Source organism: Poeciliopsis prolifica, unplaced genomic scaffold (genome assembly GCF_027474105.1).
Source record: "Poeciliopsis prolifica strain line A6 unplaced genomic scaffold, Auburn_PproV2 SCAFFOLD020, whole genome shotgun sequence".
Lineage (NCBI taxonomy): Eukaryota > Metazoa > Chordata > Actinopteri > Cyprinodontiformes > Poeciliidae > Poeciliopsis > Poeciliopsis prolifica.
The window spans coordinates 3,958,322-3,973,222 of record NW_026562395.1 but is presented as its reverse complement, the minus strand read 5'-3'; the positions used below and the strand labels follow the sequence as shown (position 1 = coordinate 3,973,222).

Sequence of the window (14,901 nt, the reverse complement as noted above, 5' to 3'; positions counted from 1 at the left end):
GAGCCCATTAGGCGACTGGTCAGAAATGACTCACAGCAAGGTGGGCGTGTGGAGAAAAATGACAAGAGGATGGAGCTCACTTTCATAGCCTGCAGCCTGAGATGTCCTCGGAAGAAATCAGCGGCAGACATCTTTGGAAAAATTACAGATTTAATGAAGGAAACATCGTCAAAGTTTGGCGAAATTTCCCCCGGAGATAAATGATCATTGTCTGATTGTGTGACCTATGATCCAGGATTTTCCACATGTATTCGGGTTATTCCAGAGGTTGTTAAAGATTTCATGTCATGTCTGCTCTGCGCCTAGCCAAGACTCGGATGACGCCAGCTTTATAGAGTCTAAATTGAGTCTTGAGCAGAGTCTCATCAACTGCTGGGTCCCACGAGGAACATCAATTACGTTGCGAAACACTGTCCCTCAAACCCAATCTATTCTGCGGTGTTGCATTATGGCAAAGCGGAGAATTTCAGCGTCACACGCATTAAATATCCCCCTCTCTGGCAACGGAGTTGTTGGGATGTGGTCTCCAGTTGACAATTAAATTGTCCGCTCGGAATACACTCTGGAAGTGCGAGATTTATGACCAATCATTTTGCGAGAACTGATCATCCTAAATATTTTAACTGGATTTTATGGCACCATAGATCACTATGCTGTGTTCGTGAATCCTCCGGGGGAACTGAACACTGTCCCCAGTAGTTGCAGAACTCATTTAGACACAATTAGAGAAGCTCTAAACACTCCAACCTGCTCTCACTCAACCATGGTTTAAGAGACTACATCCCCAAGAAGGCTCTGTTTTTGCATCATTCTGGGAAAGAAACCCTCCACCCCCTAAAAAAAAAAACAGAGGTAACTGTCTGACGTCTTGCTGACCACAAAGCCTTATCATTTACCACCCCGAACCAGGTTCAGGCCACGGAAACCAACTTCTGCCAGTAAAGACTCAGAGAGCGGATACACACGGTTAAAAGCTGTAAACATTAAGCCCGTGTTTACATTGCGAACGATTCTTTTTCATCAGTAATAACCTCACACTGTGAGCCTGATGATTGGGTAATATTTATTACGGGCCCGCGGGGTGTGCTTCGCTTTCAGCCTGGCTGATGTCTATAAAACCTTCCAGTCTCGGCCTCGACTGTCGCGCAGACGAGCTCCCGCAACCTGATTGCACATGCGCTTTTAATGCAGGCCTCCACGGTGCCTTCAATGCGCACAGGTCATGCAGGCGAACGCATGTGGGCGTGTCTGTTACACACATGTGTGCTGCAGTAAAAGGGACGGGCTCTGAGACTTTGGTTAACCAGGCTATAATTTGGAGGCCCAGCAAAGACTCGCACCAGCCTCGCTCTGTTTGTTTACCAGCGAGGCCGATTCTGCTCTTCCTGCCGCTTCTGGAGGGTCACACAGGACTCATGCATGTTGAGCTATCCATCCGCCTGTGTGCAAATGAAGTCAATCTAAGTGTATGTTTTGCGTGAGAGCAAAACAGGCGAATATAATGCAAAGGCCATTTGAAATACAATTCTTTAAAGGAGCATGCAGCTGTCTAAAAGAAGTATTAAAATTCTTTAAATTGTCATTTATTTAGAATCTAAGGATATGAAAATGTGCCAGTCGTGTTCACACAGAGAAAGCTTTTCATCTTCCAACAGTTATTTTAAGGTTCAAAATTTTAACGTTGCTAGTTTTCTTGTTAATTCTGCTAATTGTGTGCATGACTGGTCACATGCAATAAAAGTAAATTATCACTAAATCACAATTTTCCATATAAACTAATTAAACCGTCTCTCCTTTCCAATTGAGCCGAACTCCAGAAATGACTCCCAGACCAAATGAATAAACAAGGGAAATAACTTTCTCTCACAGTATACTTATGGTTGTACAGTTTTTAAATAATTTTAAAAACAACTTGTTGCCTTTTTAAAATAAAATTATGAAACTTTACTAATTTAAAAACTGGTAATTAGAAGCTGGGGCCCTGCATTCCGCCCAGGGCCCCAGATTAATGTTGGGACGGCCCTGTCTCCATTGATCCACCGACTACATTTTCATCCTGAAATGTCAGCCTTCTCAAAAATGAAAAAAGACGAAATAAATGATGCAAACTTCCCGAAAGAAACACCCTTGCATTAAAAAAATGTTTGTCAGCATAAACTGCCTGACTTCTATTTTTGTTTGTGTTGAGTCTAATCCTCCCGAGACCAAACCGCTCACTTTCTGTCCCTGTTGGGCTTTTTTTCTTCTTCTTCTTCTTCTTTTCCCGCCCCCGCCGTAATCCTCCTCCGAGCAGGACTAAAAAGAAAACAATGCAATTCAATAGACCGGAGCTTGCAGCCTTTCATTTAGCTGTTACTTTGAATCATCTTTGCTCTGTGTGAGCTTTTTTTTCTCCTTCATGCAAACAGATACGCTGCAGTGTCGCAGCATCGCAGGACTCCTTCCCGGGAGAGGAAGAAAGGCAGGAGGAGAAAAGGAGCTTTCAAAATATCACTCTAATAAAATATTCCCGCTCCTCTGGGATGCTCATTCAGCATCAGGGGAGGTAAAGCGGAAAAGGCCTGTTATTGGTCTCTGTCCAACAAGGGGAATGAAAGAAAAAGAAGGAGAGAGAGACCTATTTCCTTTGAGGAAAGACGCGAAATAAAATGAACAGAGTAACAGTTGAAGAAAAACTTTTAACTGCAAAAAAAAAGAGAGGAAAACCTCCCCTGCCTCCCAACTACAAACGACTGTAAGAAAGCAGCTGTCTGGGTGAGTGACAGGATTCAGCTCCAGACTGAACGTCTAACCCAGCAAGGATCAGACTGTTTGTATGTATATGGACTTTGATCAGCCAGAGCAGCCTGTCGGAGCAGCAGTGTGATTTGATTGAGAGAGTGTGTAAACTGGAACAGCTCACGGATCAACACAAAAACAAGAGAAAAACTCTTAAAAGACGTCCTCTGCCCCAGTCAGTCGGAGGAAAGTGCTTTCAAACAACCTGAAATGTAACTCAGGGGATTTTCTTTTTTCTTTCTTTCTTTTTGTTGCAGGTTTAACATTGCTGTCTTTGCAGGAATAGTTCGAAACTGCGTTTTATTTCTTTTTCTTCAAAAGCAAAAAAGAACTGCAGACTTAAGAAAGTTGTAGCAGGAAAAGACAAAATAACTTTATATACCCGTTTCGGTATTAGAATAAGCCAGGCTAACGCTGCAGTTCTCCAGATATGGCCAGGATTCTAAAATACATTTTTATTCTGTAACTTTCCCTCCCATTTACTTTAAATGTAAGACAGTGAGGCTTAGCTTGATCCACTGGTCGGGTTCAGTGCGACTGAATTCACCAATCCTGCCACGATTCACATCAGGTAAGCAGAATCCAATACGATACATCTAGTTATGCTATGATACAAAACAACACTACACAGAATGATACTTTTTGGTACAATTTGAAATGATGCAACACGCTAGAATGAAACATGGGAAGAAAGCTTGGCGGCTGAACGAGAAAGACTATTAAATTATTTAAAATATAAAGGACATTTATTAAACAAAGGGCGTAGTATTACAGTGAGACTCAGTGTGATGTGAAAATTATGTCATGCAAAGGATGAAAAATAAGCTGATTTTATTGTTTTGAGAGTTCACAAATAGGGAAGTGAACATTTGATGGAAAAACAAGACAACTTAGCTGCTGTGAGAGTTAAAATGGCATTTAGAATCGTTACTATTAGTTTTGGTGTATCAATGAGGATGTAGGTGTGTTTCAGCCATTTTTACACTGGGCGGTGTAAAAATCTTGAGCTCAGGCCCTCTCAGCTACTGATACATACTTTGTAAATTTTGCAACGTTCCTGATACCACTCCAGGTGCCCGTAATATATATGTTTAGGATCGTTTTCATGCATCGTTCACGATTTTATCAGTCTGACATTTTTCAAAATTTAAGTTCATTTGTTCATCTGTTCTGTGTCGTGAACTCAGTGACAGAAGAGGTTTTTCTAGAAAATCTGGTTGGAACCTGGGGTTACCTCTGCACAACCGACATTTTGCTCATAAACTGAACTTCATCTCTTGTGATATGGAGAAAGCATCTCGCTCTTCAGCTTGATTGTTTAAAACAATTTATATTCCATCTGTTTGAAGACAGTAAATATTTGAAAATCTCATCGTATATATCTCTGGTCACTATTTTGTGTCCACAAATACAAAAAAAAATACTAATTCAAACCCACAATGGTAGCCGAGTCTTTCCATGGTATTCTTTTTGATTCTCATCTCCTTTAGTGCTCTATCTGGGATTTCTCTCATTGAGCTTGATTTCTCATGTAGAATTTCAACCAGATCAATCAGCGAACAGAAGGAGAAGTTATGAGCCATGACGTTGATTTTCTGCAACGTTTTAGAATCGTAATCTGCCAGTAGTTGTTAAACTGGCAGCAGAGGAAATGAACGAACAAATAAACTTCTCTCTCCGCAGCGAAGGACGGTCGCTTGCAGCTGTAAGCTTCATAATGCCGAACTGGCGCACTAGATACGTCACAGCCAAAGGTTGGGAGTGATAGATTAGTAGTCTTGTGTATTTAATAAGAAGTCTCATTTAAAGGGAAATTGAAAAGGTTTTTGGAGATTTGTTACTTCTGTATAACGTACTCAAGAGAAATAGAGCCAGCAAAATAGAATCATTACAGTATACTGTTTCTTTGCTTAGGTTAAGTTTGCAAAGATTTAAATAAAACATTTAAATCTGAAGATTTCTCTTCAGTTTCTTTCCTTCTCTCTCTCAGTCCTTCTTCCTCTCTCGAGGCCACTCCACAAATGAGAGCTACCTTTTCTCGCTTCCCCCTCTTTCCCCAGAGACTTGTCAATGTCAGCTACACACCCGATTCAGAGTTCAAAGACTAGCATCCCGCTAAACACACCTACACACACTCCTCTACCCCCCCATCCACTACCTCCACCCTTTGTGTCCCTGGGGCGTATTTCATTTTGGTGTCGGTGAACACACTTGAAGGAGTCTCAAGTGTGTGCCGGTGTGTGTGTCTGAGAGTGTGTGCCTGCCACAGGTGGCGCGGCGCTGGTGACTCTGATTGTTGTGGTGACCAAAAGCATCACCGCCCCATCGCATTTGTCATCGCCCTTTTCCTGAAAGCGTGGGTGGGAGGGGACCTGGGAAGGGAACGGGAGGGAGGGAGGCGAGGAGAGCTGATGACGGCAAATTGCAACCTTTGACAGTGCCATATGGGAGGTGGTTCTGAAGAGTCAGCCCTGCGGAGGACCAGTCTGTAGGCTACTGGCCATCTCTACCCTCCGTTTCTTTTGTGCTGCTCACTACATCTCTCCAACCGGAATCCGCGACACCTGAAACGTCGGTCTCCTGTCCGCCGTTGAATCAAGGAGTGGTCGGAAACCATAAAGGGGTTGTGTGGGTGTCGTCGAGTAGGTGGGCTCCCCGACTTTGAGGTGTATTTGATCTGTTATGTTCACACCTAGACGCTGGCCCTCCCCGCCCCTCTGCGTGGGCTGGTAATTTGAGCAAATTAGGAGATTGGGCCTGTGTGCCATTAGTGACACCCCACACCCTCTGCTGCATGTCCACCTATTGTTCCCTCCCCTGCACACACCTTTCTTTTCTTCCGCTCCGAATTGCCCCCTCCTCAGTCCCATCTGTGCCTCCTGCTCAACACTCAGCCTCAGTCAGGCAGAGTGTGTGGAATGCACACACACATAAACATATAGTGCACATGGCGAGGGAGGGGGGGGGGGGGGATTGGTTCCAGGTGCCAGTTTGAGTGAGAGCATTAATCAAGCAGACAGATCTTCCTGACGCAGACAACTCGAAGCCCTCACATAGCATACACACTTTACAGAAGAGCTCCTACATATTCAGCTCTGTGCAAAGGTATTCATGCTGATGGAAGTTTTTCATGTTTTGTCCAGACTTTAATGCATTTAATCAGGATTTTGTGTGATGGGCCAAAACAGAGTAATGGCAAAGGAAAATGATAGACGAGCTGAAATCTGAAAAGTGTGGCAGGAGTTTGTATTAAGACCCAAATACTATAGAGTCTGCATTTCCATTGACCATTGAGTGGCACAAATTGGATTTACAAATTGGGCTTTTCTCATGTAAGTGTTCAGATCTGCCACTGCAGATTTTTATCACTTACTCACGTGTGATTTTAATTGCATTTTTTAATTTATGGAAACACCGCAATTGCTAAATTGTGTTTTTTCGACATTAAGAGACTATCGAAAAAGTTTTGCACGCATTTGTGTTGGAAACGCAGCTTATGTTCCCTCTAGAAATAGTAGAGATTCTGCCCAGTTGGGCCTCAGAATCATAATAAACACACCTGTGTTTTGTGAAGGCCTCAAGGGAAAGACAGGGTTAGGTTTTAAAGAAACATTTTAAGCTCTGGCCATCACATTGAGCTCTATTCCGATCTGTTATCTGATAACATAAATTCTCAGGTCAGGAGTGCAGCAAAAAGGCCCACGATGACTCTGGAGGAGCTGCAGGAATCCTCAGCGCAGGGGGAGAGTCAGTCAACAGCTCAACAACAGATCACTGCAAACCTGGGCGTTATGGAAATCCGACGAGAGGAAAGCCACACGAGGAGCTACTGAAACTGAACTACATGCAGACCTCTATGCGAGACAAGGAAACTCGCATCAAACAAGATGGTCGGAATAGATGTAGAGATGGATGGAGCTAAACACAGGACAACCTGTCAGAGGCTGGAGAAGACCAGACTGGGGCGGAGGTTCACCTTCCCGCTGGACGGCTTTAAAGCTGCAACGGAAGCGCTTCGCTAAAAGAATATTCACGCGGTAGAAACTCCCACAGCTAAATCCAATAAAGATTTTGTTGCAACGTTGGCGTTCCCAGCGGGCTCGCCGTCCAATCTGACTGAGCTCCAGCCAGTTTGCAAAGACAAATGAAGTTTGTGGATTTAATGGGGCAAAATGTGGAAAAGTTCAAGGGGTTATGAAAACTTTAAAAGACACATGAAAACAGGCTGAAATGCTCAAATGTTTGACTATTTAAAAATATTGCAACAGAGTTAAACTCTTATACGGATCACAGTTGGCTTCTTGGATACCAGTTTAATCCATTCCTAGAAATGAATCAAATGAACTCAAGCGTGCTTATTTAATTACTTCATGGATGAGCCACTCCAGCTCCCACTCTTTTTATTGCCCTTCGAAGGAAAGTGGAGGCTTTTACATATACGTTTGAGTCCATCCCGAGTCAGAGGGGATACCGCATTCCTTTCAGATTAAACCAAACAGGGCGAAATAGTTGGCCATTTTTCCCCCCGGCGCGGACGAGAACAGGTAGCGCCTTGTGCCGGTGCTGCGGGCCGCGCTCTCATTTACTCACATCGTTACACGCTGAATCCAAACACGGGGAAAGCTCAACACTCCATATTTCCTCTTAATATAGAAAAGGCTGAAAGTCCAAACGCGTGGGGAGGGGTGTCGCGGGACGATGTTCAGCTTTCCCTGCGGTTCGAGATCGCTGTATCAGCTCGGCCCAAAGCCGTCTGCTGATTGAATAACAGGAATCAAACGCAAATAAAGGTGAGGGTGGCGGTGGGGAAAAAGGAAGGCCACGACACGGGACGGAGCGAGGTGAAGCGGCTTGTGTTTCACTAGAATGAACCCGGCCCAAGATAGACCAATTTTCAAAGTGTTAGGTAGTTACTTCCTCTCTAAGGGCTTATATCGGATAACGGTAATTCGCCCAGCGTGATGCTGCCGCCGCCGAGGACGAGGGCCTGAACCCGCTAAGTTTTGAAAAAAGCGCCGCACTGAAAGACTCCCCGGTTAACGGTTACCTGGAAACATGTAGAGGAGTCAAGAGTTCAAAAATCAGACCGGTCAGACTTTTACTTTGAATAAAAACGGCAAAGATGTGGAAGAAATTGTGAGAAAAAAAAAAACATAAAAAAAAAAAGGAAGGAGAAAAAGAGAGGTTGGCAGAGACGATGTTTAAAGAGTGAGTCTATCGTCAACACTATCAACAGGCAGAACAGTCAGCTGGCAGGTCACCTTATCATAATAGTGTAATTACTCCCATTGCAAGTCAAGTGGGTATTGGGATAAAACGAAAGATAATACACGCTGCCTTGTGAAAATGTGCGCCGAATTGTGGGTTTGTTGTCACAGTCTTCATATTACAGGGATTAGAGTAATCTCATTTGTTTTAACAACTCTCCGTTCCTTTTCTTCCACCAAAGCCCAACGATAATCCATGAACTAATAGCTCAGAGTTAGGTAGGAAAACAGAATCCAATCGTTTGCAGGTTATTTACTGTACATTAAATTACATGTAGAAGCCCTTCTCACAAGCTTTTGTTGGCAGACTTAGCTTAAGCTATTTAACCTGCGTATGTGTGTGAGATTCACTTGAAACGATAACACTGAGTAAAATACGTTTCACTGTATTTACACAACACATTACATGGTCTAATTAACTCTATATAATGGAGGACATCCATATTTATTTTTCCAGTTGCATAAATCATGTAGCAGACTTATTATTAGTATTAATAATGGTGTTAGCTACATGCAGTTGTTATTTTTTTTTTTTAGTATTTTGAGAGATATGCTTATGTTTCTGAGTGGTTATTGTGCAGAATTTGATCCATTTTTTTATAGGAGTTGGATATTTATCTGCCACTCACAGTCAGCTGCCAGCAAACATGCTATAAAGTAGTTTAACTAAGAGTGATAGGTGGTGCTTCTTCCATGTTCCAGCTCATGAGAGGAAAAACATAAGCAGAACTTTTAAAATGAAGAACTCAGAATGTTATTCTTTGTTTTTGTCTACAGAAATGGATAAAAACTGTGTTTTAAGGCAGAATAGGGTAATCCAATCTATCCACTGATATTTTGTCTCATTATATCACAGATTTAATGCAATGAAAGCATTGACAATGCTCGGTCATCGTGCGTGGCGGAAGAGCAGGTGCCTCAAATTGCCCCGATTGGCCTTTTTCTGGCCAATCGGCACAAAAGCATTTCACAAACTGAAAAAAAAAGTTTTTTCATTTACTTCAAACTTGCAAGGGAGACTTCACTTCATCGAGACACATCCAGGCGTTTTACGAACCTGACGTCCCCGGAGACCCTGAGCCAATAAGAGTGACGGGTTCTTGACCCTTTAGTTTCCTGTTTTTTTTCACAACTATTTCCAAACAGATGAATTTATCTTTCTTCCAAAGTGTAAGAGCCTTTACTCAACTCAAATGACCACCCTTGCACAGCAACCAGTCTGTCAGCGTCAGCACTTTGTCACTGTATGAATTTATGACCCATACGGTCAAAAATCCAGGCTTGCTTTGGCACTTTCTCACCTATCACTTTACAAAAACTAAAAACATGAGGAACGTGATCAGAGAATGCTTCTGTTGTGTTGTGAAGGGCACTTTCAGTCCTTCCATATACTGTGAAAACCAACCCATGCCTACTCCTAACCTTTGTTGCCTTCGCAGCATTGCTGTAAAGAGGGCGAAAATTACAGATAGTTTCCTAAAAATACAGAAAAAAAAAAGTGGGAATACCTTGTTTCCGCCCATTAAAATCACAGGTTATTGTGTTTCCATGACACTCTCATTCAGACCGTAATAGCTACCCGCAGCTTCGGTTTTGGCCGCAACAAGCCCACCATTCGCTGCTTGCACATTTCACTAACATTAATCTATCTCCGAATAAATCCTGATCACATTAACACTCTGAACCTTTCTATTTTCCCCCTCAGGAACAAGCATTGGCTAATAGGTTTTAATAGCCTGGGCAAACACAAACAGAAGCGTTGTACTTCATCAAGTATGACCCTGCTGGGATTAAATAGCAAGTTTGCCTCAGAGGTACAATTAAGAGACGCTAAAAAGAGTTCCTTTGAGCGCAGAGTTGAGGGAAGAGTCTCCGCTGCACAGTAGCAGCCAGTGAAGCGCTGCCGCTTTTTTTTTTTCTTTTCTTTTTTTTCCCCCTTCTGGCATTTTCAAATTACCTATTGATGAGTGGGCTTCACTTTGCTCCCCGGCTGGGACGGGGGTGGGATGGGAGAGCAGCGGTGGGGAGTGGGGGGGGTGATGTCTGGTTCACTTTTAAGATGTCTCCAAGAAGCAGGCCTGTGGTTAGATCTAAGGCAATACTTATGCAACAGAAGCTTGCCTTTCTCAAATACATATACGGTTTCCCTTGCAAATTATCCGAGATTTTCTTCAGAGGTAGGGGGGTAAAGTTTTCCGCCTGGAGTCCTCAGATATACCCCTTTCGCTTTTGATCGTGTTGACTTGGGTCCCTTTGCCTTTTTTTTTTCTTCTTCTTCTTTTTATTTTTTATTATTCTTTACTGTTCCTGCAGGACTTTATTGAACGATAATTGCTACCCATGACTTAATTGTCTATACGTAATTAGGTTTGTAAGAGAGAAAATAGGCAGTTAAATGTTCCCCAGAGAGGCAGTGGCGGTTGAGTGGGTGCCACACGTGTTGTCGATTATTCTGCCCCTCTCCATCTGATCTGCCAGTATGAGGAGATATAATAAAAATTTTAAAAAAATGGATTTTGAAGCAATTTAATGAGAAGAGCTTGATGCAAAACGCCAAGACAAATTTTAATGATCCCTGTCCTCTGTCTTTGCTTAATTAGAAATCTTCGCCAGCTCAGTTTATTGCCGTGGATAAAAAGCTGGGTCTTGAATTAAAAGTGTTCCTGATAAGCAGCAATGTGCAGAGTGGAAAAAACACACACACACACACAAAGAGGAAGGGGGGCTTTCGATGAAAACAGAATGTCGCTGGACCAAACGAAACACGACAACAGAAGGAGTTGAAAACGTGATCTTATTTAAACGGATTTACTTGAAGCATTTAAAGCGAAGCGCAGATGAAACATCATTGGGACTTTTAACGAAGCGATTCAAGGAAAACTACTTACATTTGCAATTGCCATGATATGTTAGACACACTAAATCATGTTTTTCTTTTTTGTTTAGAGGGACTGAGTTTTTTCAGGCCTGATATTAAACAACAAGCGGCAATGCACACTTAAACTAATGATCACTTTCACCACCTTCCCTTCAAAGTGTCCCAACCTGAAATCCGCAAGGATCTATACGGCACCATGCTCTTCTTCTCTTGTCCTCTCGTGCCCCGGAGACTCGCCGAAAGGTCAGAGGGGGTCAGAGCGTTAATAGGTGGCGGTGATTGTTAGAAAGCCCGCACTCTCTCTCTCTTTCTCGTTCTCTTTCTCCACATTCCCTGCAGCCTGCTTCTGTGCGGAGCAGCTGTGGCTGACCACGGAGTGACTTCTGCAAAACATCTTTTACGCGTTTGATTTGGACGAGGCGAGCGAAGGCTGTGGAGCGGAGCAGGGAGGCAGACATGTGGTCTTGCGTCAGGAGGAAATATTTGTTTTCTTCTATTTGGAAAAAAAAATAAAATCCATGCAATACAGTTAATTTTGCAACCTTGAAGTATACTCTGTAAAAGAGCTGTCACGGCAGATTAAAGTAAATCTGCAGGAAGGGGCGAGGCAGAGGGGGTCTTAAGTGAAACATGCAAGTTGGCCTTCCCAGGTAGCCTCTGCTCCTGTTCAGGAGTTATTTTTGTCCCCTAATTTGAAGCAGAGAAACGAGGGGATTAAAAAGTATCCAAGGCGAGCAATTATTTTTAGAAGTCCAATAAAAATCAGAACGAAGTGGTTGTTCTAAATCTGAGTTTATGATGAGTTTGCTCAGTTCCGAATTTCCGTCAGCCGGTTCAAGCCGCTGCGGTGCTGGAGGAAATCTAAACAGATTAATTGATGACAGCAGAGCGACCGAGCAGCTTTAGGAAGCGATTACAGATCCCTCTTGGCAGCCTAATCAATACTGTATTCCCAACAGACACATAAACCCACACACAGCCCAGTAATCCCCACATCTTGTTCCAATGCTCAACTGTAAACTCCCTTGCGCAGCGGCTGTTTACGTCTGTCAAAAATATCACCCCTGCCTTTGTTTTTGGTTCTGCAATGGCATCGCTCTCTAAATCTAAGGGTACGCTGCACAAACATGTCATCTCCCTCTTTCAGGAATATTTATAAACACTGCATATAAGTAAACACTGGAATCTCTCAGTGCAGACTTAATTTATTGTTTTTTTTGGTCACTTGTCAAAAAGTCTTGATGACGGTTGGGTCTCTCTCTCTTCCACCGCAAACGCCCAAAAAGTGATGGCAGTGACCTCGGCTGATCCTCGTCTGGATTCAAATCCTTCAAGATCTTCAGGTCCAAGATCTTTATCCTCATCACAGAAGCTATCCGCATATCAGCAGCTGACCTCCCTCCCCCGAATCCTTTCCGTGACCCCGAGTCCCACAATCGATCTGTTTCCAGAAGAGAATCGGTGACCGGCGAAGGTAGGTACTCACCCCAGAAGAAGTTTTGCTGACATGGTGTCACTGTGCTGAAGAGGCTGTTGGATGCCATGGCTGCCTCTGGTTCCAGCAAGCCCCACTTTTGTTCCTCTGCGGTTTCTGTGACCCTCGACACGTCCTAAACCAAGAGCACGCAGCGTGTCATGAAGGCGGAAAAAAAATGGAAAAGCCATCCACAAGACATGCTTCTACGTATCAACTATTTGGATGACCACAAGTAACGACCAGGTTTGGTTTTATAGAGAAAAAAAAAAATTGCAGAGGCAAATATCGCTTTTGCGGATAGATCAGATGGTGTCGGACTGGCTTGCCTGGCCAGTGTGGTTGGAACGTACTTACTTGCTTAGCGCCGTCCTTGTGACTGGTGCTGGCCCGTGACGATTAACCATTTACACTCCAGGTCGCCCTCAGACACCAACCCCGAGCCGCACGTCTGTGGTTCTGTGGTTGTTGGGGAGGCGAGCAGAGCCCTCACACAACCCAAAAGGCACCAGCTTTAAAACTCGTCTCTTTCCTGCCCTCCATGCGGCGTCACTGGAGACCCTGGGTCACATGCCCGCCGACGTCATCACGGCACAGCAGCTGAGTGGGACAGCCTACCGTTGCAGCTTGTCTTGCCTCTTGCCTCCCCTTCCAAGAGTTTTTTCCTCTCCCCTCCTTCTCCCACCACGCGTGATCCGGCAGCGTTTTCCAGGCTCTCTTGGGACCTGGTTCCTGACGCTCCCATGAGTCAGGAAGCTTCAGTGGGGGCCAGGTTGCTCAACCGCCCATGCTCCTGTCGGCATATGGGCAACAGTGCTCTCTCTGCCTTGCTCTCCCTTCACTCATGCAGCCCCCCTTCCCCTCCTTCTCTCCTTCCAGTCTATGTCTCACTCTGTGACTCTTCTGCTCCTTCCCTCAACTCGTTTAACAGGCTGCCGTGCTGCTCCTGTCTGCCTTTGAGCAGGGAGAGCTGAACTTGGTAAGATTTGAGGGTGTGAGTGGAGAGCGAAAGGCTGACTGGCGGTGTGAGGCTGGGTGTGTGCGACTGCGTGTTTGTCTGTGTAAGCATGTGCGGCAGGAGGAGAGAGAAAAAGTGAGTGGAAAGCGGAGGTGTTATGACACTCGGCCGAGGAGACTTGCCCGAGTTTCCTGTTTTCTCCCGTCTCGAATATCGCCGCGCCGCAGACAGCACTCAGTGTTATTGCGTCACGCTCTACTGGCATGCGCTTGTGCATGTGCATTTGCGTCCCTGCCAATGCACTGACCCGTCACTGGCCTCCACTAAAGAGAAGGACTGGGGCAATTCCTGTAAGAGGCCATGCGTCGCGGCCACCTGTCCTCTCTGTGTGACAGCTTCACTTCACACGGTCTTGTGAACAATCGGATACATACAAACACCCACGCGAACGCAGACACTCTGCAAACCTCCCTCCCTGCCAACAATCAGTGATTAATCACAGGGTAATTCCCATGAAGGCTCAAACCGTACACATGCTTGCACACCACAGAGACGGTTGGGCTTTTGATCAGCGATCACAGGTGTGCGTTATAAAGGATCATAAAGGAAGACGAGGTGTTGGTGGAGAACCAAAAGAATGAGTGGTATGAAGATTATCGGGATAAAAGGTTAGCATCTCATCATGACAACACACTGTAAAAAGTCAACCATTGTTGTAGTGATTAATAATTGCACAAATCTGCCAAAACGGTCATGAGGTGTGATTGCAGTTTGCACAGAAAAGTCTTTGCCATGTTGCAACCTCTAATATACACGGGAGAATTTTACCTGATAGATCGACACAAAGAGCCAAATAACTGTTCAGTCTTGAAAGACATTGTGTGCGCCTGCATTCAGCACGTTTCTGGACCTGGAAGAATGTACCTGGGTCAAACAAGCAAAAAATATGAAACTTTGAGGGCTACATGCAAAATACAATATATTGCAGAAAAATGCATTGGCTATCATGCTAAACACACCGCAGCCTTGATGAAGGATGGTGGTGTTAGCATCATGGTAAGAAAACCTTTATGCAAAGCTGAGGTTCACCTTCTTGGGATGAAACAAAGCCACATTTTTCCTTTTTGTTTGACAATTATGCAATACTTGTGTTGAGCTGTCACATAAAATTTCAATAAAGTACATTGAAGTTTGTGGTTTAAAATTCATAAAATGTAAAAAGAAAAAAAAAAGTTGTTTGAGGTAATTTCATACTGTTTCAAGAAATACTCAGACATATATTGTAATCAACAAATCCAGTACCAGTAGTTAAGATACATCTTCATACAATTTTATTTATTTATTTTTTTTACATCAGATTCGGAAACAAATCTGGTAAAAAAAACATTGAATGATTGGAAAATTGTACGTCCTATACTTCGATGGTTTTTTAAAAATAATTCCCTCCCAAGTTAAAAACTCAATATTAAAAAAAAAAGATTTTTGTCATTTCAGCTTAGTGGACATTCGGAATCAAAGGTATTTAAAATGTTGTGCTTTTATAGCC

The 14,901-nt window shown here is 43.7% G+C and overlaps 1 protein-coding gene across 4 annotated transcripts in view; it reads right to left on the bottom strand.

Moving 5' to 3' along the window:
• runx2b (RUNX family transcription factor 2b) overlaps nt 1-13,404 on the bottom strand; it is a 56,324-nt gene extending 42,920 nt beyond the window's left edge. For 2 of the 4 annotated variants that reach the window (XM_055044161.1, XM_055044165.1), the window contains exons 1-2: nt 12,755-13,404; nt 12,410-12,533 (exon numbers count right to left, since the gene is read on the bottom strand). In XM_055044161.1, the coding sequence (XP_054900136.1) occupies nt 12,410-12,467 (58 nt within the window). In that variant the 5' untranslated portion in view covers nt 12,468-12,533; nt 12,755-13,404. Of the gene's footprint in view, nt 1-12,409; nt 12,609-12,750 lie in introns of those variants that run through there. The other 2 variants (XM_055044164.1, XM_055044163.1) reach the window with 2 other exon arrangements.
• Nucleotides 13,405-14,901: the final 1,497 nt, after the last annotated feature.